Source organism: Bombyx mandarina, chromosome 12, assembly GCF_030267445.1.
Source record: "Bombyx mandarina strain Sakado chromosome 12, ASM3026744v2".
NCBI lineage: Eukaryota > Metazoa > Arthropoda > Insecta > Lepidoptera > Bombycidae > Bombyx > Bombyx mandarina.
In genome coordinates this window covers 1,701,235-1,723,072 of record NC_143219.1, presented here as the reverse complement: position 1 = coordinate 1,723,072, position 21,838 = coordinate 1,701,235, and the positions used below count along the sequence as shown (strand labels likewise).

The following is a 21,838-nucleotide window of genomic DNA, read 5'->3' as shown; positions in this document are numbered from 1 at the left end:
AAAATTGCGCGGACGGAGGAGTATGAAATTTTACACACTTATAGAGAATATAGAGAAGAAGTGCAAAATACTAATATTTTTTTAAAATAATGCATAAAAGATACATTAAATCAATAAAGAAAACATTACCCACACTACATACCATGTATTTGACGCACACACGCATGCATACTATTTATTGTCAAACTTTTGTTCTTGACGTCTGTTATCAAATTGAGATTAATATTGTTTGTCTTAGTTAATATTTTTTATAGTGTAGTCTTGGCGAAATTTGTGATTATAGAAGTATAAAATACAATCATAATAGTGTACAAACTCCAATTCCAAAATACAATTCCAATTAATTATAGTCGAATTTCGACTACTGCGGGACCTCTAGTTCAATATTAAACGCATATATTTGTACGCCAGTAATTATATTATAGTGCGCACATATTGTGTTTTAGAATTAAAATGAGAATATCTTGAAAAAATTACTCATTTTTTGTGCATTTCTATTAAAGTTACTGATATTGAAAGATTAAAATTTATTTATTATAAAAAAAAGAACATGATATTCCTAACCTAAAAGTACATGTTATTATCCGCAACACGCTTCGTCAGATTACAGAAATAGAGTTATCAGCAACATGCTTCGTCAAAAAGTACAATACTTACTTTCAGCTGCAAGCGTCGTCATAAGTAACATAATATAGCTTCCACGCTAACAGCAATGCGCGCGTAGGCATCGGCTAGTCAAACAAGCCGTTCTGGATCGCACCCGGCCCGAAAGTACCCATTACGCTAGCAGTATTGCCACGCTGTATGGCAATGGATAGTCTTTGAACCAGATACGACCCAGACCGAGGATTGTGCCCTTGCCCTCTGAGGGCAAGATTAAAGATATATAAGTATTTTTATCAGTCTCTGGTACCCATAACAAAATTGAGGGCAGATGACCGTGCGTGATTTGTTCCCAGTTAGTTAGTTCCCAGTTATGAGATCAAATCTAAAACACATTAGGATGACGGTTGATCCACAATGGATACCAAAAAGTATTGTGATATAAAATAGGTTTTATAACATGTTCAAATCGTACAGCCAATTTTTTTAAGAAAACACTATGAGACAATGAGTCCTCGTTTTTTAATTGCTTAGATGGGCGAAACAGCTCGCGGGCAACCTGGTGTTAAGTGATTAACGGAGCCCATAGACATCAACAACATAAATGATGCCACCCACCTTTGATAAATAAGTTTCTAAGTCTCAGTTTTACAGTACAATGGCCGCCCGCCCCACCCTTCAAGTCGAAACGCATTACTGCCTCACGGCAGAAATAGGCAAGGAGTTAGCTATACCGCCAGTAGATAATGAATATAATATGTTTGTTCCGTATACATTCCGTAACGAATGGATCGATTTTGTTGGAGGTACCTACCTGTGCAGACTCATAAGACATCCTACCACCAGTCTCTTCATGTAATAAAACTCAAACGTACATTTATTAATTTGTCTGAGTAATGGTACCACCATGCTGTCTATATCTGCTACGTACCAATCGTATATTCCGGCTTGAAGAGTAGTATAGCAATGCAGCTAAGGCTCCGACGTTATAATATCTCAAGGTGATGGCGACATTCAGGTTGTGATGCTTATGTACTTGGGTTACAAGCGAGAACGTCGGCCATTCATCCATCAAGTCCATTATAAATCCTTCATCTTATAATCAGAAATAAATGGTGTTTGCCTCAGGATCGAACCCCGACATTTGTAAGACTTTATTTTGTATGTACATATGTATACATTGTTGATCTATACACGTCTATATTGATAGTCGGTCCAATTGAACCTATTTTGAATTTTAATTTAATTTACTGTAATTTTTGGCTGTCAACTTTGTTATGAATTTTCTCAATAATGTTGAATATTCTCACTTTAATTGGCTTGAACTGATTTTGTTTGCGCAAGCTTCGCTCAATATATCGGACCCACAGGATAGAGACAAGGTTGGTACAGCAATGCAGCTTCTAAAACGTAATCTAGATCGATACAGGACAGTACGTAGATAGATTAAGTAATAACATAGGTATAGCTCGCAGCAAAACGATAATATAATAAGGGCTTAATAAGGTTTTGCTTTCTCCACCATGCAATCATTATATTTGACAACTATACTAAGCAGGTAACAGACAGTTAAACAGGTAAACCTACGTATGTAACTTTTCCTATATGAAAAATGTCACAGCGATTGAGTGGTTTGAAAATTGCTGGTCTATTCCCATTTACTTCTTGGAAATGTGTAACATTAAATATTTCATGACCGCCAAATTTCGATTACGTAGCTCTAAATTTAACTTTTCTCATAAACTTTTGAAGTAAACCTTCAGAATCCATAAAATGTTAAGACTTTTATTTATTTATTGCTTAGATGGATGGACGAGCTCACAGCCCACACGGTGTTAAGTGGTTACTGGAGTCCATAGACTTCTACAACGTAAATGCGCCATCCACCTTGAGATATAAGTTCTAAGGTCTCAAGTATAGTTACAACGGCTGCCCCACTCTTCAAACCGAAACACATTACTGCTTCACGGCAGAAATAGGCAGGGTGGTGGTACTTACCCGTGCCGACTCACAAAAGGTCCTACCACCAGTAAAAGTGTGTGTTATTAAAGTAATTTTTGAAAATGACACATAACAAAAATTAAGTTTTCTATTAAATTTCATAGCTACAGTGAATAATTAAAGAAAATCAGACGTATTTTCTGCGCATCGAGCTTCTAGAAAGAGATATTCGATTATTTTGTAGAGCTCTATCTCTTTTGTTCACATGTCAGCCAATATCTAAAGAATATCAATGATGCATATCGGAAACAAAATCTCCAATGTCCTTCTCTTTAGAAGCCCTTAATTATATTATTGCTGCGAGCTGTAATATAAGTTTAACATGAGCAGAAGTGGCACTTTTCTATAGCTAGTTATATTTCTGTGGTATGCTTAAACTGTGACTAATTAGCCTTTTCACTTAGACGGAAGATCTTCTCTTTGTCATTATTCTTTGCTGTTTTGTGTTATTTAAAAATATATATAATACTTTGGCATATTGCAAATGTATAGTGCAAATGCTATTTAAGCAGAGATAATTTGCTTTTTTTGTTACTTCTTTTTCCTCTCTCTCTTCTTCTAATACCTATTTTCATATACTCACCTCGAATTCTTACCGAGCACTGTTATGGGGCTGTCCTGGGAACCCACAGGGGTTTTTACTGTCGTACTGCTATTTCTACAAGTAATTACTCCTTCCTGTCTCAAGGGCAATTGTATACATGGCTTACGTAATATCGCATAAGCTATGAATCTGTCAGAATAAATATTTAAAAAAAAGCTTTCAATAGTTTCAATCTTAAAAAACCACCATCGAATGTGGAATACAAGCACATTACTTTGACTCACGAAAGACGCTTGGACTACAGCTTAACACAAATACTAACTAGTAGTATTCTCTCTTTGCTGAAATCGATTAAAGGATACGAAGAAGACAAACACCATGGCTTTAGGGTCAAAAGAAAACCCACATTGTGTTTAAAGTATTGATTTTGATTTTTTGATTTTCATGTCACAGCAAATAGTTGTATAAACGCGCGAAATGTCAGTATAGGCTAAGTTTTTATTTATTGATTTTTTTATGGAAGTTAACTCCATTGCGTGTTATATATACTTAATATGAGGTCTATCTCTGGTGGTAGGACCACTTTTACTAGTGGTAGGACCTCTTGTGGGTCCGCGCGGGTGGGTACCACCGCCCTGCCTATTTCTGCCGTGAAGCAGTAATGCGTTTCGGTTTAAAGGTTGGGGCAGCCGTTGTAACTATACGTGAGACCTTAGAACTTATATCTCAAGGTGGGTGGCGCATTTATGTTGTGAATGTCTATGGGCTCCAGTAATCACTTAACACCAGGTGGGCTGTAAGGTCGTTCACCCATATAAGCAATAAAAAAATAATCTTAGTATCAATTGATTAGTTGAACCACTATTCCACCTTTTAAGCACGAATGTTCGATTATTCCACTACAGACATTGTCTACCAGTGTGGACTAACAATAGTCCGTATCACCCAGTAAATCTTATTCTAAAGTGGAATACACTCACTCTTCTTCTTCTTCTCAATCGCGTCACTCTTGACTGAGTGGTCGTGATCGTCATATAGTGTTGGAGGGGGCAGACTCACGATGTCCCGCCACGCTACTGCACTAATTTAGGGGACCCCCACTGTGGTTTTAAATTGGTCGGTCCACCCCATTGGCGACCACCCGTGCGATCTTGTACTCTCCGCCCTGCATTATTAAATATAAAACTGATTGCTTATTTTTCTCTTTAGATTGAAGAGAACAGTCGGGCACTGGAATACCTGGGCGGGTCACGATGCGCCTCAGCCATGTCCTACGAGTCTGGTGCGGCGACGCCCACGCAACGTGCTGAAGACAAGTGGAAGCAGGGAGCCAGGAAGACCTTACTGCAATGGGTCGCCAACGCCCTGCCTAAGTATGTACCAAAAATACTTATTTAAGGATTGAATTTCATTTATAAGATTGCTCCCTGAGTGAAACCCTGTGTAGAGCATTTGATGATAAATATTTGATTTGATTGTCTCATGCATGCATGGAGATGTATGGAAATGGTAGTGCAAGGTAGAGGGGGAAGAGGTCGACCGAAGAAGACATGGATGGAGTGTGTGACTGACGATATGAGAGAGAGAGAGAGGAGTGAGTGTTGAGATGACGGCTGATAGAAGAGAATGGAAGAGAAAAATTAGCTGTGCCGACCCCACCTAGTGGGATAAGGTGGAGAAAAAGAAGAGATTGTCTCATGCAACGGCTTGGAGACGACCTCATGTATTAAGACGGACAGTGACCTTTCAAAATAAATATGACCTTTGGTTATTGAGGTTCAACCGGCACAACAGTCTCAATGCCGTATCAATGATTACCATTTTCACCCGTAGTTCACCCGTAGTTTGCATATTTAATCTTCAGTTTTTCTAGATTTAAATATGTTATGCCCTCACCCAATTTCAAATCCTTATTTACCTCATACTTACTTGGACGTTATTTCACAGGGACTCCAACATCCAAGTGACAGACTTCGGTCCGTCCTGGAGAGATGGTATCGCATTCCTGGCCATCATTGATGCTATCAAAGCCAACCTCATTAACTTGGCCGAAATGAAAAGGAAGTCCAACAGACAAAGATTGGAGCACGCTTTCGACGTTGCAGAAACCGAGCTGGGCATAGCCAGGCTCCTGGATGCGGAGGATGTAGATGTAGACAAACCAGACGAACGATCCATCATGACATATGTAGCTCAGTTCCTTCATAAATACCCTGAACCGAAAGTAAGTAATACATGTATATATTCAAATAATACCTTTTCCTCGCGTCGTTTCCTCACCGCTGAGGGTCGTGATCATTATGTTTAGACAGGATTTTATTTTTTGTTATGTCTTTCCACCATTTCCGATCATTGGCCGCGTGAAGGGTTTCGATTTTTTTTCCTACCTTAGCTGATGGCTTTGAGAGGCCATTTCAGCGTAAAAGGGTTTTTAGTATGGTGCGGATTTGATCGAACGAACTTGTCGGGCTGCGTCTGCGCGGTCTCTTTCCCTCGGTCTTTCCTATCACGAATAGTCTCTCTAAGCTATCTAGTGTTTTCCGAGCAACAATACCAGCTACTCGCATGTTGGGATATTCTTCTTCTTCTTCTTCTTAGTCGCATAATTCATTGCTGAAGGTCGTGCCCCTGAAAACCCTTCGTGACTCTTTGTACCATGTTTTCGGCTTCTCTCAGGGCGGTCGCAACAGAGAGTCCAGTGGGCGCAGTGGTCTTTTCCCTTCTACCTTGCCTACCACAGTCAATTTTTCAAGGTTGTCCGGTGGCCGCCGAGCAATGTGACCAAAGTAACCAAGAACCTTCTGGTAGCAAATCGTAGACAATCTTGTTTCTACGCGAAGTTGCTCGAGGACATATTTGTTAATGTTGTATTTTTTTATTCATAGACGACAGGGCCGGATGCCGTAGCGGCAGTACAAGAGGAGTACGAATCTCTTAGGATGTGGCTAACTGAACGAGTCACCACGATTCAAAGACAATACGACTCGCGAACGCTCTCGCGAAACTACGAAGATTACGTGCGTGCCGAAAACGACAGGCTCGCGCGCGAACCCATATACAACAAACTCGAAAAACTCATGTACACACAGAGCTTAGTGGCGATAGCACCTAAATCATGGCGTGAACTAGTCACTCTGTGGATAGAATTAGAAAGACTGCACAGAAAATGGTTATGGCTTTTGGATTCGGAGTTGCCAGGCGATTTCAGAATAATTGGCGAATGGTTAGCGAAGGCCGAATATCTATTGTATTTCGACGAAATACCAACTAACTTAGATGAGGTAACCGCGGCTATCATCAGCCAGAAGTTGGAAGAGCACAGCGCGTTCTTTGCAGGTCTACCAGACGTAGTTGATAGATTCGACGCCGCGTTGCGTTCACCCGACGCATCTAGAATACCGGGTGAAAGATTACGGGATATGAGAGATCGATTAACGACTGTGAGTAGAAGAGCGCCTCAAAGGAAGGCCAGATTAAAGTATTTAGAACACAAATGTTGCATAGTTGCATTCACGGAATTGACGAAAGCTAAACTTGCCGCTTGGACTGGTAAATATGGTCGCATAGACCACGTACGTGCCTTATTAGATGACTACGATAATTTTGTTACTAAAAATAAAATTTTCCAAGAATTCGACAGAGCTTATGTGGATATTAAACAAGTAGCGGATGAATACAAGAGGGTTTGCGAAGTCGATAGGACTGAGGCAAGAGAGATTGATCTGTTCCTCAAAGATGTTGCGGAGACTTGGAAGCGGGTCGCTTCTGACGTCAGATGCGCAAGGAGCGTGTTGGAGGAAGTTATCGCCCACTGGGAGAGGTGGAATAGCATTTCCAATGACTTTACCGTTTGGTTGGACAAAGCGCAACACATGTTGAGAGTGTCTGAAGATGAGCGACTAGAGTTTTTCCAAGATCTCACTGTATGGAAAGAGAAACACCTACGTTTGGGCGAGGCTGCTGGTTTCCTCGCAGCCACGTGTTCTGAAGATATCAGCTCAGAGATTAAGAGGAAATATGTAGAGATCACAGAACGCTGGGAGCGAGTTTGGGAAGAAGCCGAACGGTGAGTTATTAAAACAATTTCATCAACCTTAAAGTGTTTTTAATTAGAGAAGCTACCCATTGTAATCGGTCAGCAATGTCCAGGATCAATGATAAATAGTGCCAATAGTCTTAACTCTTAGATCAAGATTTAGGTAATAGCTTATTCGCGCATTAGGTATTATTTCTATAAAAAACAGGTAATTTTTTTATTGCTTAGATGGATGGGCGAGCTCACGGACCACCTGGTGTTAAGTGGTTACTGGAGCCCATAGACATCTTCAACGTAAATGTGCCGCCCACCTAGAGATATAAGTTCTAAGATCTCAGTTTAGTTACAACGGCTGCCCCACCTTTCAAACCGAAACGCATTACTGCTTCACAGTAGAAATAGGCAGGGCGGTGGTACCTACCCGTGCGGACTCACAAGAGGTCCTACCACCAGTAAAGGTTTCTGTCAATTTATTATACAAGACCCTTTTCATAAATGAGCATCACATTAAGCAATTAATAATATAGATTATATCAGAAAAGCAAAACTTTACTTACTCACTTCCTATAAAGCTACATAGACGTCAATGAACTTGCTGGCGTCTAGACCACTTTGATATATTCCAATTACTCGTAGTAAATTATCTTCCTAATTTAATCCAGCTATGTACGAGGTGGCGATGCACTCCGACACAGGCGTGAGTTAGCCAATGGAGTCAGAACTTTGGACTCGTGGCTCACCAGCGCGGAGAATCTTCTTAACAGACAGCCCCGGGCCAACACCGACGATATTCAGGCATACATTGACCAGCTGTTACAGCTGAATTCTGAAATCGAACAGCACGAGGAAATATTTAAGAGCATCAGCAGGTATGTTCTTGGATATTTGTGTATTTTTATAATCTCATTTTAGATAATTTGATTTATCAGATATGTTTGACAACATGGCCATTATTGTTCCGTTATATGTAATGCGCTGGACTGAGCAAGTGAAATACTTTACTGAAACTCCACTTAACGAGTGCGTGCGCCGGGCCTCGGTTCGCAAACTACAGAAAACATCTGTCAAGGCTTTAATAAGCAAGAATTCCACATGACCACGACTGCTCTGCCAAGAGCAACCGACTATGATGATATGATGTTGATATGTAATTCTTCAAAATTATTCACAACCAAAATATTCATTATTTTACTATAAAAAGTACCTTCCAATAACTGTTACACATAAGCTCTATACTAAAAATTAATTAATTATAGGACCTTCCAAACTGCGATTGCCGAGATGCCTCGAGATGAGGTGGAAACCAACATGACCAAATTGAAACAGCAGAAGGAGGCCTTGGTCCGAGTGAGAGCCACGGTGCCCGTGAAGCTCCACCAGTACAGACAGCTGCTGGTGCAGCACGAGTCTTTGGAGAGTGGACAGAAGGAAATTGGATCTTGGCTAGACAGGGCTGAAGAGACCCTGAGGACGACCGGAGAAACCAGACGGTACAGTACACGTTCTTGTTATTGTAGAAAAATGTAATTTGAAGGTAGTCCTACATTAATCCTCTCAATTATTTCAAACAACTTGAGAAACTCTTCTATTGTGTATTAGATAGGCAACGAATCAAAATTGAGATTAATTTAATAGTCGATCTAAAGTTTTTTAAGGTCAAGCATCCAAGAAACAGTTTTTTGTAATATTATTATTCTGTCGACCATCAACGTGCTTAGAGACTATATTATTAGTACTACTTTGATGAAGTCTAAATATAAAAAGTGTTTGAATAGTACCCGATAATAGTATTAGTGGCTCCAAGCACTAATGCAAACTACCTTCGAAAACATTCTTGCATTGCACGCAATGGAATACAATTAAACACCAAGGGACGCGCGAGGTCAACAGGCTAAAACGCAGCCGGCTGTCACCTACCTTTGCGTTATATTGCGTGTCACGTTATGAACTTACTAAAACGATTATACTACGATACTATACATAGATGTAGATTCCATAAATTTCAGAACAAACTCTTGGAAGGTATATTATTATTAGGAATAGTATATAGTATCATTAGGTAAAGTATTATTAGGAATTTTAAAATAAATAAAAAATTCTTTATCATACAGAGAAATTATAGAAGAGCGTTATGAAATCCATCGCACGTTCTTCTCTCGCACCACCTACTACCGCTCCATGCTGGAGAGCAAGAACAAGGTCTTCCAGAATATCGTCAAATCCGCTGACACTGACAGGAGCGCTGACGTCTCTGACCAAGTCAAGATTATGAGGGATCTTAATGAAAGGTAAGATATTTGATACAAATACTGTGACCACAAAATTGTGGCTTTAATAGCAAATTTAGAGTTGGTAATGAGACTTCGAATTCATGTTTCAAGGTGAGAGTATTCACGATGTTAATAGGACCCCTTGTGAGTTCGCAGGGGTAGATACCATAACCCCGCCTATTTCTGCCGTGAAGCAGTAATGCGTTTTGGCTTGAAGGGTGGGGCAGCCGTTGGAACTATACTTCAGAACTTATATCTCAAGATGAGTGGAGCATTTGCGTGGGGATGTCTATGGGCTCCAGTAACCACTAAATACCAGGTGGACTGCGAGCTCTTCCACCCATCTAAGCAATAATATTTTTCTTATAGATTGTCAATAATGTCCACCCAGGCGGTTCACTTGTCATAAAAAAGTCATTGTTTTGTTTTCATAACAAACAATGAATTCTCATTCTTGTCAGTGCGTTTTCTCTTTCGGAAATTTCCATTCTCTCTAGCTACTCTGCCGCATTTTTGTCCCGTCGTCATAGCATCACATGCTGTATCTGTAAAGGATTAATGTATTATCTTTTGATATTTCTCTCGAACATTGTTATTACTGTTACTACAATAATCCTCTTGTAGGTTTGCGCACGTATCATCAGAAGCCACTCGCCAAGAGGCGGCCCTACAGCATTTAGTCCGAGCTTGGGATGAATTCGAATCAAAGAAGAGAGTCGTTGAAGAATGGGCATCTAGAGCCGAGGCACTGCTCGCTGATAACAGAGTCGATACGAAACAAGCCGTCGACTTCCACAAGAGGTTCTTCCAAGGCGCCGACGAGCGAGCCGTTTCTGAACTTGTCAGATCTGGACGTGAACTTATTGAGGTAAGTTAAAATTGTAATTTTTGGTAATTGATGGGCATATGAACTATTCAAGCGTGACCATTACATAAATGCCTTCGAGATAGGCCGTTGAAATCTCGGGTGCACCAGGAACCGCTTAATCTTGAGGTTCCGCCATCAGGTCTGTTATGACGTTTATAGATTCCACTAGCTTCTCAATTCCAGATAGGCTGTCATTTCAACCAATCGGCCAGTGTAATAAAAATATCTTTGATCCTTCATTGGCTCAAATTCCAATCGATATCGACAAGTCCACTTATCTGACAATACAGGTGGTTTCCAAATGGCCCAAACAATCTCAAGGAAAATTCAAAAGTGGCCAATCTGTTGGTATAATCAGAAAATATAATTTAATTAAAATTAATTAATTAAAATATAATTTAAATTATTAAATTATAATCTAATGTAGACCACGACTACTACCGCACCATAGGAAACTTAGTAGCCTTACTTGTTTTCGTAATTGTCCAATTCTAACTAATTGACTAGAGTTCATATTATGTTAAGTACTAGTGGCATATTTCATCTTATCTCTGTCGTAAAGCAATTATTTCCTTACGGTTCGAAGTCTAGGAGAGTCTAATTCAGTTCAGGTAGGAATCTTATGTCCCAAGATGAATAGCTAGTAGCTGCTGAGCCAAGAGTTCGGTCCGTATGAGAACCAATCTATGTATATAAAAATGAAATGCTCTTCGTTAGTCTCGCTAAAACTTGAGAACGGCTGGACCGATTTGGCTAATTTTGGTCTTGAATTATTTGTGTAAGTCCAGAGAAGATTTAAAATATAAATAAATATGAAAATGCTCGGAATTAAATAAAAATAACAATTTTGTTTTTCCTTTGATGTGTCCCCTGTCGGACGGATTCCTTTTGTTTGTTTTAAGTTTATTTTATACAAAATTTTAGGTATTTTATTTGTCGATTGAGGCACTACGAAGTTTGCCGGGTCAGCTAGTACCTAATAAAATACAAATGTTCCACCAGTTGGTGAACGAGGAAGATCGTCCTCGTATTGTCCACACCGTTGAGGACCTTCAGCGTCGCTGGCGAGAGCTCCTAGACAAGGCTCCCCCACATCTCATGCGGTTGGAGTTCAAACTCGACGAAGCTGTCTTCCACCATTGCATCAAGGATATTGAAAAAGAGATTGCTTATGAAGAACAGGTAAAAAAATAAAAATATTATTGAAAATTGAATAGGGGTGACGTTGCTATAAACTATTGAATATTTTTTGTCAACCAAAATTTCGTTAGCAATTTACTTACACATAAAAATATAAATGTAAAAATGCCGGTATCTTTTTACATAATCTTCATCTATGTTTCTATGTAAATACTCTGATGTGTAAAAGTATTGAATCTACCAGAACAGCACAGGTGCGTTTAGAAAAAAAAAAAAATTCGCCAGTACATATTTATTTACTTTCACAACAATCTTAAATGCAAACCTGATAAATATTGCACATAATTAAATTACATAAAATAACCGGCAATGTATAGAATAGAAAATCGTGTATGTCAATAACAAAGGTAAAATACTCATAAAATCATCTTCCTTCAGGCTTACAACCAGAGTGACGACGCTGATGGAATCCTCATCAGAAACGAAGAGTACTTCCGTAACCAAGGCAAGGTCATGCAGGTCGAGCACTGCCTTCAGAACTTGAAGAAGATCTCCACTAGCTACACGCATCAAACCAGAGACACCAGCCTCGAAGAAGCCGTCAAGAAATGTGAACAGGAGTGGGAGAGTACTGTAAGTTTAAAAATCAACTTCATCATCATCATCATTATCATCATCATCATCAGCCCACAGTCGTCCACTGCTGGACATAGGCCTCTCCCAATCCACACCACGACCCACTTCTTACCGGCCATCGTTCGGAGGTCATCGCACCACTACCACCACCACTACCACTACCACTACCAAAATAAACTTAATAAACATTATTACTAACGTGATTGGGTATGAAAGCTCACATTCGATCCCACCCGATACCCGTGCTATAGACACGACTAGGTATATAACCTATAAAAAAACCTATAAATCACCTTCATGACCCATTACATGGCTTCGAGCCCGATTCTTGTCGAAGTTAGTAAGTGTTAGACGGTTCTATTTGAGGGCACTGGCCTCTGGAGGTGAGGGACTATTTTAAAAAACAATAACTTCATGGTTAATACCTATATATTACAAACACTACACTATTACACATTTACAATATTTTATTTTTATAATACCCTAGGATGTTTTTCACTGTGCGCGTCTAGATGGTAGGACCTGATGGATGGCAGGACTTTACTGGTGGTAGGACCTCTTGTGAGTCCGCACGGGTAGGTACCACCACCCCGCCTATTTCTGCCGTGAAGCAGTAATGCGTTTCGGTTTGAAGGGTGGGGCAGCCGTTGTAACTATACTGAGACCTTAGAACTTATATCTCAAGGTGGGTGGCGCATTTATGTTGTCTATGGGTTCCAGTAACCTCTTAACACCAGGCGGGCTGTGAGCTCATCCACCCATCTAAGGAATAAAAAAAAAGTCTCTTTAGACTCATATCTCAAGTTGGACTGCGGTATTGTTTTTATATATGTCTATTGGCTCCGGTAGATGCTCAGGCAAAACAGTCCCTAGTCCTAATCGTCAGTCGATAAGAAATACCAAAATTTGCATGGCGATCAGTAAATTACATTAGGTTATTGTCATCTAAATTAATCATTGACTGTTCTCTACCAAACAGGTCCACCGTGTAGAAAACTTCAGACAGCAGTTGCAAAGGATCCCAGCTAAATGGGACGCGTATAGAGATAAGTTCCGGGAGATGGAGCGATGGATGGATCACGTTGACAAGACCATGGACAGCATCGTGAGGGAGGTTGATTCAGCTGAAGCATTCGAAAGAGAAAAGACTATATTCCAGGTTCTTAAAACAGTTTGTAGTTTTACTTTTAGACTGAAACAATAAATTTAAAACTCTAATAATAATAAATCTTATTGCTATACTCGACCGTACGGTTAAAAAAGACTAAACATTTAAATATTATATATTGGATTGTTTTCTGTTCTATTTCTATTTTCTATTATGAGACAACGAATTGAGCTACATTATTGTTTATAATTTCCTAAAAGGCTTACTTGTATTCCGAAAGTGTGCTTATCGTCTTAATAAAGGACGCTATAACTCGTACTAAAAGAAATATATTTTCAATATAATAAAAAGAGTCAAAATTAAAAGTATCTTAACTGTTTTTGCATACCGGAAACAGCTTCGGGAATTGATGGTAAACAATTTTTCGATATGAATTTATTACTGAATTATTATTTAGATACTAAATTATAATTATAAATTATACATTCTCTAACAGTAGATGTTTTGCAGAACATTTGCCGTGAAGCGGATAAGAAACGCGAAGACATGAAATGGCTCGTACAAACATTAGACATGCTCACCAATCACTGTTCAGAGGTTGAAGCTCAAGAAGAACAGATAAGACTTGAAAACCTCATAGCGAGATATAAAAACTTAATACCCACTATAGAAATTACAATGATCAAGACTGAAACTTACACACGATGCTACACTTACCGTCGCGAGGTACACGAAGTTATCTGCATCCTTGAAAGTGCGAAAGAGCAGGCCATGATTGAGCCCGAACCTCAAACTCTGCAGCACGTGGAACAGCTTGTCCTAGAACAACAAACAGCTGTTCAGAAACTCGACCGTCAAAGACCGTCAGTTATGTCCATGCTTCAAAGAGGCAAGGAACTCATCAAGGATGCTAACGCTCCTGCTTTCGTTCGCGAAGATGTCAGGACTCTTGAGACTGGCTGGAACACGGCCTACGAGACATCCAATGATCGTCTCCATAAACTTAAGGACACACAAAAAGTTTGGTCTAATTATGAATATCAAAAGGAAGAACTACTGTCAGATTTGGACAAAATCGAGAATTACGTGGCTCATCCTGGCCTCGAACTTGGTGTCACGAATGTCGGACGTGAACTCCAAGAAACTAAAGTATTAAGTGTCGACTTGGAGAAAGCAAAGACAGAGAAGCTGCCTCAATTACAGCAAGCTTACTCTGAACTTCGTACACTCACGGCCAATAAACCGAAACCAGTTATCGAAAAGGATCTTGAAAAAATTGAATGTAAATTGGAAAAAGTACAAGACGAAGTACAAACCAAAGTGGTTCATTTGGAGAAAGTTAATCAGGAATGGGTTAAAATTGAACACAAATTAGAACATGTTCGGGAATGGATCAAAAAGGAAAGTCCCGCATTGATATCTGAAATTCGTTCAGAAAACATAACACCCGAAGAAAAAGTGGAAAAGTCTCAGGCATTACAGAAAATAATTTCAGAAAAACTTGAAACGATCAAAGGTGTCGCTGATGAAGGCCAAAGGCTGGCAGTCGAACATCGCATACAAGACGCCACAAGACTTAAAGGCGAAATCTCAGTATTAGAAAAGATGATGGCTGATCTACAAAGATCTACAGAACATCAAACGAAAGTAGTCGAACATGACTTAGCCAGCTGGCAGAGATATCAGAAGGGCGTAGTAGAAATCAAACCATGGATCGAAGAAGCTGAAATTAAACTGGGTAACGTACCTAAACCTAGCACTTTACCCGAAGCGCAGCAATTGCAACAGCAATCCAGAGCACTAATCTCGGATTGTGACAAGCAACTGACTAATTTGCAAATTCTATCCAGTGTCAGTCACCAATTATCAGGAAAGACAAGTGCACCCGATGAAGTTGACGCTATTCACTCTCGTTGGGCCGTTGTCCATGATCTTGCTGATCAATGGCATAACAAGCTTGATAAACTCGTTACCAACTGGGAGAATTTCGAACGCGAAGCACAAAAATTAGAAACTTGGATTGAAAATGGTGAAAAACTTCTCAACAGTCGAAGCGTGTCGATGGACACTCCGCAAGTGGAAAAACTTGATCGAGAATTAAATAAGCTAAAGTCATTTGGTAACGAGATTTCTCAGCAACAAGCTAAAATTATCAGTCTTTCTCAAACTTGCGATAACATCTGTCACAATATTCAGCCTGAAGGCGCTACTGTTTTGAAAAACAAAGTGGCCGATATCAAACAACGTACAAACAACATAGCAGAAACTGTCAGGACTAAAGTAAATGAGCTATCAGACAAAATCATTATCCGACAGGAATTCATGACCAAACTTCATAGCTTTGATAATTGGATTACTGATTTTCGAAGGAAAACAGAAAGCTACGATCAAATCGGCGCTGATAAAGTGGAACCCACTCTGCAGTCCATGCACGTTCTTTTGCAAGAACACGCTGCCAAGGAGCCAGAGTTCAATGAAATTTACAATGAAATCAAGAATATGACTCTTGCATCTCATCCAGATGAATCGAGGTCACTAAGTGAGACATACTCGAACATTGCACAACACTATCAAATAATTGAAAACAATATACAGCAGAACAAGGGCATTTTACAAAAATGGTCGGAACTTCTTAATTGGTACGATGATACTAAGCAACAATTGGGCCATGTCCAATACCAAATTGAAGGACCGAAGCTAGCATCAGAGAAATATGAAGTTTTAAGACAAGAGCTCGTAAATGTTATTACAAAAATTCCCGAATGGAAGAGTAATGTTGCTTTATTAGACGGGCCATCGAAAGTAAAAGTGACAGATCAAAATACAGGCAGAATTATGTCACCAACGAGCTTAGTTAAAGAAATAGAGATGAAAGCCGAAGCACTATTAAATCAAGTTACAACAAAAAGAGATTTAGTTCAAAAAGTTGGTGCACGTTGGGACAAATTCAATCTTCAGCATAACGCACTTCAAGAAGTGTTACATAATGTTCAATCCGTCCTTAGTGAAATGGCACAAAAACTAATGCCATTGACCGAAGCAACTATACAAGATATGACAGAACAGTTAGACAAAGTTGATTCTGAATTAAAAGAAAAACAATCAGTGAGAAAAGAACTAAGAGAAGAGGGCTTGCATCTAATGAGAGAGGACCAACCCAATATGGGTACTATTCAAAATGCTCTAGCTACAGCTGATCACAATTGGGATCAAGTTGTAAATGTAGTTAGAGACACTAAAAACAAGTACATATTGTTATCATCAACTTTGCAAGAATTGAAAAACTTTACTGTCGCTTTTGACAGAGAATTCAACAGAGCTGAGCAACTTTACAATGAATGTAAAGATGCACCCAACGATTATGTTGAGACCGCACAATCACTGGACAGAGCAAAGAAATCTTACGAAATCCTTAAGAGATCTAAAGGTTTGCTAGATCAAATGGAAGTCATTAAACAGTCGGTGCTTCAACAGGCCTCAAGTTTAGGAGGCTTTGATACAACCCCGTTAGAAGAGGCATTTACACACTCACAAAATAAGTGGGAGAAAATGAATGATGCTGCGATTAAAAGGATACAAGACCTTGAATCTCAACTTTTGGTTTGGAGACAAATTGATGATACCAAGAACCAAGTGGTCACATGGTTAAGCGAAACTGGACAAAATTTGGCTAATGCATGTGATAATTTGGAAATAAGATTCGGCCAAAGCCATCTTACAAAATACAAGGAGGAACTACCTTTGTTCCAAGGACTGAAGAATAGCATCAAAGCTAAATGCGAACAAATAACAAACTTGAACAAAAACATTCCAGCAGGTCAAGTTAACTCTATTATTGATTACCTAGACAACGAATTCGTAGCATTGCAGTCGCTAGCAGACAATTTAGAAAGTGCTCTGTCTTCTCTGGAAAGTAAAGAAACAAAACTTAAAGATAAAATAAAACAATTGTCCGATAAAATCAGTAAAGTTCGTGATGATATCATAAAATGTGATGATATGACTGGTGATAATGCGAAAATATTAGACAGGTTGAAAAAATGTCAGATTTGTAAAGGACAACTTCAAGAATTGAATGACGAAATTGATAATCTAAGTCAAAATGTGTCTGAACTAAACGACAATTATCCTGGCTTCTATGAATCATTAGTACCAAAGGAATTAAGTACGCTACAGAAAAGATTTGAAAGCGTACTCGTACATGCCAATAAAACAGAAATTACCTTACTGACGTTCTTACAAAAATCATTTACAGACAAGCTCGCTATGTTCAACAGAAACCTAAAAATTCTAGACGATAAAACCAGGTGGTGTATGCCTGATGTCAGTAGCGATAAATATAATCTAGAAGTTAAAAATGCTGCATTAGCTGACGTCGAAAGTGGAATTGCTGAATGTAAAGCTAAAGTAAGTGAGCTTAAAGAAGCCAGTGACATATTAAAAATAGTAGCGGAGCCTGCATGTGCACAAGAAGCTGCTCAACAAACGGAAAAAGCCAAGAAAAATCTTGAAGTTCTCTCCGCTAACTGCGATGAAATCAAAAACAGACTTAAGGAAAATATTGAAGCCTGGCAAGACTATGAAAACCTAATGGAATCGGTTTCAGAATGGTTAAAGGAAAAAGAAAACAAAATGAGACTAGAAGCTGCAAATCTCGTAGAATTAAACGAAGTTGACAGTAAAATTGCTGAAACAGAAAAAATCAACGCAGAAATTAAAAACTACAGCAAGCAAATATCAAAGTTAACCGAAACCGGTGATAAAATACTTGCACGAAATCCTGATTCTCGAATATTACAATACATTAATCACTTGGCTACAAGATACCAAGCCATAGCACGATTCATGGACAGTCATCTCAACAGACTTAAAGAATCTAAAGATAATAAGGATAAGTATAATAAATCAGTCACAGATTTTAAAAACTGGCTTCAAGATGCCAACGCTCGTATAAAAGATTTAGCAGTCATGAGCAAACACGCAAAACCAACCTCTGCTGACTTACAACAAGTCAAGAAGTTAAGTGAAAATAAGGATGTCGGCCAGAAGTTGCTCAATAGTGCCATTGAGTCAGGTGAAGCTCTATTCAGCGGCATCACTCCTGAAGGACGTGAACAAATCCGCAATGAATTAAGAACACTGAGAGATTATTTCGAAGATTCCGTTGATTCTCTGAACAATGTCATCAAAGATATTGAAACTACAATAAACAAGAGATCGTCGTTCGACGATACATTTAATCAAGTTCAAAAATGGATAAGCGAAAAAGAAAATGAGTTGGGAGAGTTTAAACTCTGTCCCACTCTGCCAGAAAAGAAGGCGCAACTTCATTCTAATAAAATACTACATCAAGAAGTGGAACTCCATGAATCTATGTTAATTCAGCTGACTGAGAAATTGAAGCTGATGCCAGACGAAGAATCAGAAAAGAGTCTTAACAAGATTGTTGAACGATACAGAAACACGGCTAAAGAACTAGAAAAAAGAGTTTTAACAACACAAGGACATGTCGCTGCTCACGAAAGATATGTACAAATGTTTGAAGATGTACGTGACCGTCTTAATCACATTTTAGCCGAAAGCAGCATGTTAAATTATGGGGTGGTCTCTCAAAAAGAAGATGCAGATGCTAAAATTGCTGCCATCGAGAAAGTGACAGCCAAAACTAAAGATATAGAATCTGTATTGGGAGGACTTAAGTCCCAATTAGATACAGTTTTAGAAACCACAAGCGTAAATGGTCATCCAGTTCTGATCAATGAATATGAACAACTAAAAACAACATGGAATCAATTTTCTAAACAATGCAAAGAGCAAGATAAGAAATTAAAGGAAACTCTAAAACAATGGACTGAGAATCAAAAGACACTGGATGAGCTTGAAGAGTGGTTAAAGATTAAAGAAAACCAAGTGAGAGATCAAAGCCTCAAAAGTAATCTGGAAGCTAAAGTTGCTCACCTACAGAAAGTCAAAGAATTACAAGCAGAACTCGGATCTAAAAGCGCTGATTTTGCTGCTTTGACTGACACTAAACAAACTGTAGCAAATGAATCTGATCTCACAAATAAAACGTCAAAATTGGCAACTAGATATCATACTCTAAGCAATCTCGTTAATGAAATAATATCGAAATATGAGGTATTTGTATCAGAACATCAAGCTTTTGAAAATGAATATAATGGAATGGAATCTTGGCTCAATAATATGCTAGGTGACCTCCAAGACTTAAACGAAATAGTAGGGGACTATGCAGTTCTACAAGAAAAGCAAAATAAGGCAAAAGAGCTTTATGAAACACGTAATAAGAAGACGCCTACTTTTGAAGAATTCTTAAGCTTAGGAGAAAAGCTTTACACTCATACAAGTCCAGATGGTAGAGAAGTGATCCGCCAAAAGATTCGCAAGATAAGAACGCTGTGGGACAGCTTCGGTGACAGTTTCCATGAGACCGTTAATAAGCTGGATCAATGTCTTCTTCAATTTTCTGACTTTTCCTTAGCACAGGAACAGCTCACGAAATGGTTGAAAGATGTCGAACGTGCTATGCAGCGTCACACTGAATTGAAAGCCTCTTTAGAAGAAAAGAAAGCGCAATTGCAGAATCACAAAATCATGCATCAAGAAATAATGACACATCAACAATTAGTCGAGTCTGTCTGTGATAAAGCGCAACAGCTTGTTGATCAGACACACGACGCTTCTTTGAACGTGTACTTGCAATCCATCAAACAACTGTTCCAAAATATTGTGACTAAATCGCAAAATCTACAAGATAACTTAGAAGATTGCGTTAAAAGGCATGAAGATTTGGTACGTCTTATACAGCAGTATAAAGAATGGCTGGGTTCACAATCTGAGAAACTGATTGACATCGAAAATGCGACCGGAGAAAAGCCTGAAATAATAAGGAAATTGCAAACTGCTGTAGCTTTGAAGGAAATAGAAAAGATCGGTTCCAGCAAACTAGATGACATCCGATCGGCATTTTCAGCTGTGAGCAAAAGCACCTCTGAGGCTGGAAACACTGCCATTAAATCGGAAATAGACAACCTACATGATCAACTACGAAATGCTGTACAAAGCATTGGGTCATCTGAACAAAAACTAAAGAACACATTGGAAATTTGGAATAAATTTGATTCATCAATCGAATCCATTACTGAGTGGTTGAAGGAAATGGAAACTAAATGTCGAGATCAAAGTCTCTGCTCAACATTGCAGGAAAAGGAAGAACAATTAAAACGATATGTAGATCTGCGCAATGAGATTAACAACAAGGAAAAAGAAATGGATGCATTCGTTGACGAATCACATAGCTTAATTCAAATGAGTGGTGTTGAGCGCCTGAAACCACTGGTCACGCAAGTTAGCAGCCGTTATCAACAACTACACTTAATTTCTAAAGAAATCGTCACACATTGGTCAGAGCTAGTTACTGATCACAAGAAGTACGTCCAGTCACGTAACGAATTCGATGCTTGGCTTAAGCCTTTAGAAGAACAACTTTCTCAAATGGTTACGAAAGAAGACAAAATGAGCATAGAAAGCAAAGGCAATAAGCTTCAAGTATTCTTGTTGGAAAGAGATAACGGTGAACACAAGATAGGTGCTTTGACTACAGCAGGTGATAAAGTACTGCCCGAAACAGCAGCTAATGGCAGGGAAAATATTCGTGGTGAAATCAGGGCATTACGTGAGAGATGGGATAAATTTAACGATGCTATACAACAACAACAAAAAGAATACGAATCTCAAACGCTACAGTGGTCAAGCTACCAAGATGTGCTTCAACAGACGCTTTCTTGGTTAGATGAAAAAGAAAAAATTGTTGATGCCGAAGAAAAAGCAATCCTCAACTCAGCCCAAGAAATCAAATCAAAGCTCCTCAAGAACAAAACTTTGCTTCAAGAAATTGGATCGCACAAACGAGTCATTGAAACGGTCACAGAAAAAGCAAAAAGCGTGGCTGCTAGTTTGCATTCGGGCAAAGCAGAAAGTGACGAAATGACAAAAATAATTAAATCAGTATGGGACAGATACAATGCTTTAACAAACAGACTTACGGCTATAATCGATAAGCACGAAGGAACCTTCGAAATTTACCAGCAATTTGTGGACCAACAAAAGTCTCTACAAGAATACCAAAAGAATTTATGGGATCGTCTGCATCTCCTATCTGATTTCACAGGTAATAAGGCAGCTTTACAGAGTAAATTTTCTAAAATTCAAGAACTTTTAGACGCTATTCCAACCGGCAATAACAAACTGAAGATTTTGTCAGATTTGATTGAAAATAATAGCTCTAAGCTGTCACCGAGAGGCAAAGAAGGTATGTCCCGCGAGCTCGGTCTTCTGAAGGCCGATTTGGAAAAATTCACTGCCACAGTACATGAAGTAAGACGTGGCATTGAAGACAAGATTCAGCAGTGGATTGAATTTGACAGTGCCAACGATCGTCTTCAACGTTGGCTGAGTGACACTGAAATGACTTTAAAAACGTACACACCCAAAGCAACACTTGAAGAGAAAGTTGATCAACTAAATAAATATCAGGTATGTGAGAAAAACTTTATATATTTTACTGAATAATTGAATTGTTTTCAAATTGTAAATTTCAATAAAATGTTAAACA

At 38.9% G+C, this 21,838-nt stretch overlaps 1 protein-coding gene across 7 annotated transcripts in view; it reads left to right on the top strand.

Moving 5' to 3' along the window:
- The window catches only part of Msp300 (Muscle-specific protein 300 kDa), a 215,885-nt gene that overhangs the window by 96,335 nt on the left and 97,712 nt on the right, over positions 1-21,838 (top strand). For all 7 annotated transcript variants that reach the window (XM_089731748.1, XM_089731746.1, XM_089731744.1 and 4 more), the window contains 11 exons: positions 4,358-4,521; positions 5,096-5,372; positions 6,034-7,214; positions 7,847-8,053; positions 8,441-8,674; positions 9,296-9,472; positions 10,079-10,322; positions 11,325-11,504; positions 11,901-12,095; positions 13,078-13,257; positions 13,717-21,759. In XM_089731748.1, coding sequence (XP_089587874.1) covers positions 4,358-4,521; positions 5,096-5,372; positions 6,034-7,214; positions 7,847-8,053; positions 8,441-8,674; positions 9,296-9,472; positions 10,079-10,322; positions 11,325-11,504; positions 11,901-12,095; positions 13,078-13,257; positions 13,717-21,759 — 11,082 coding nt within the window. The remainder of the gene's footprint in view (positions 1-4,357; positions 4,522-5,095; positions 5,373-6,033; positions 7,215-7,846; positions 8,054-8,440; positions 8,675-9,295; positions 9,473-10,078; positions 10,323-11,324; positions 11,505-11,900; positions 12,096-13,077; positions 13,258-13,716; positions 21,760-21,838) is intronic.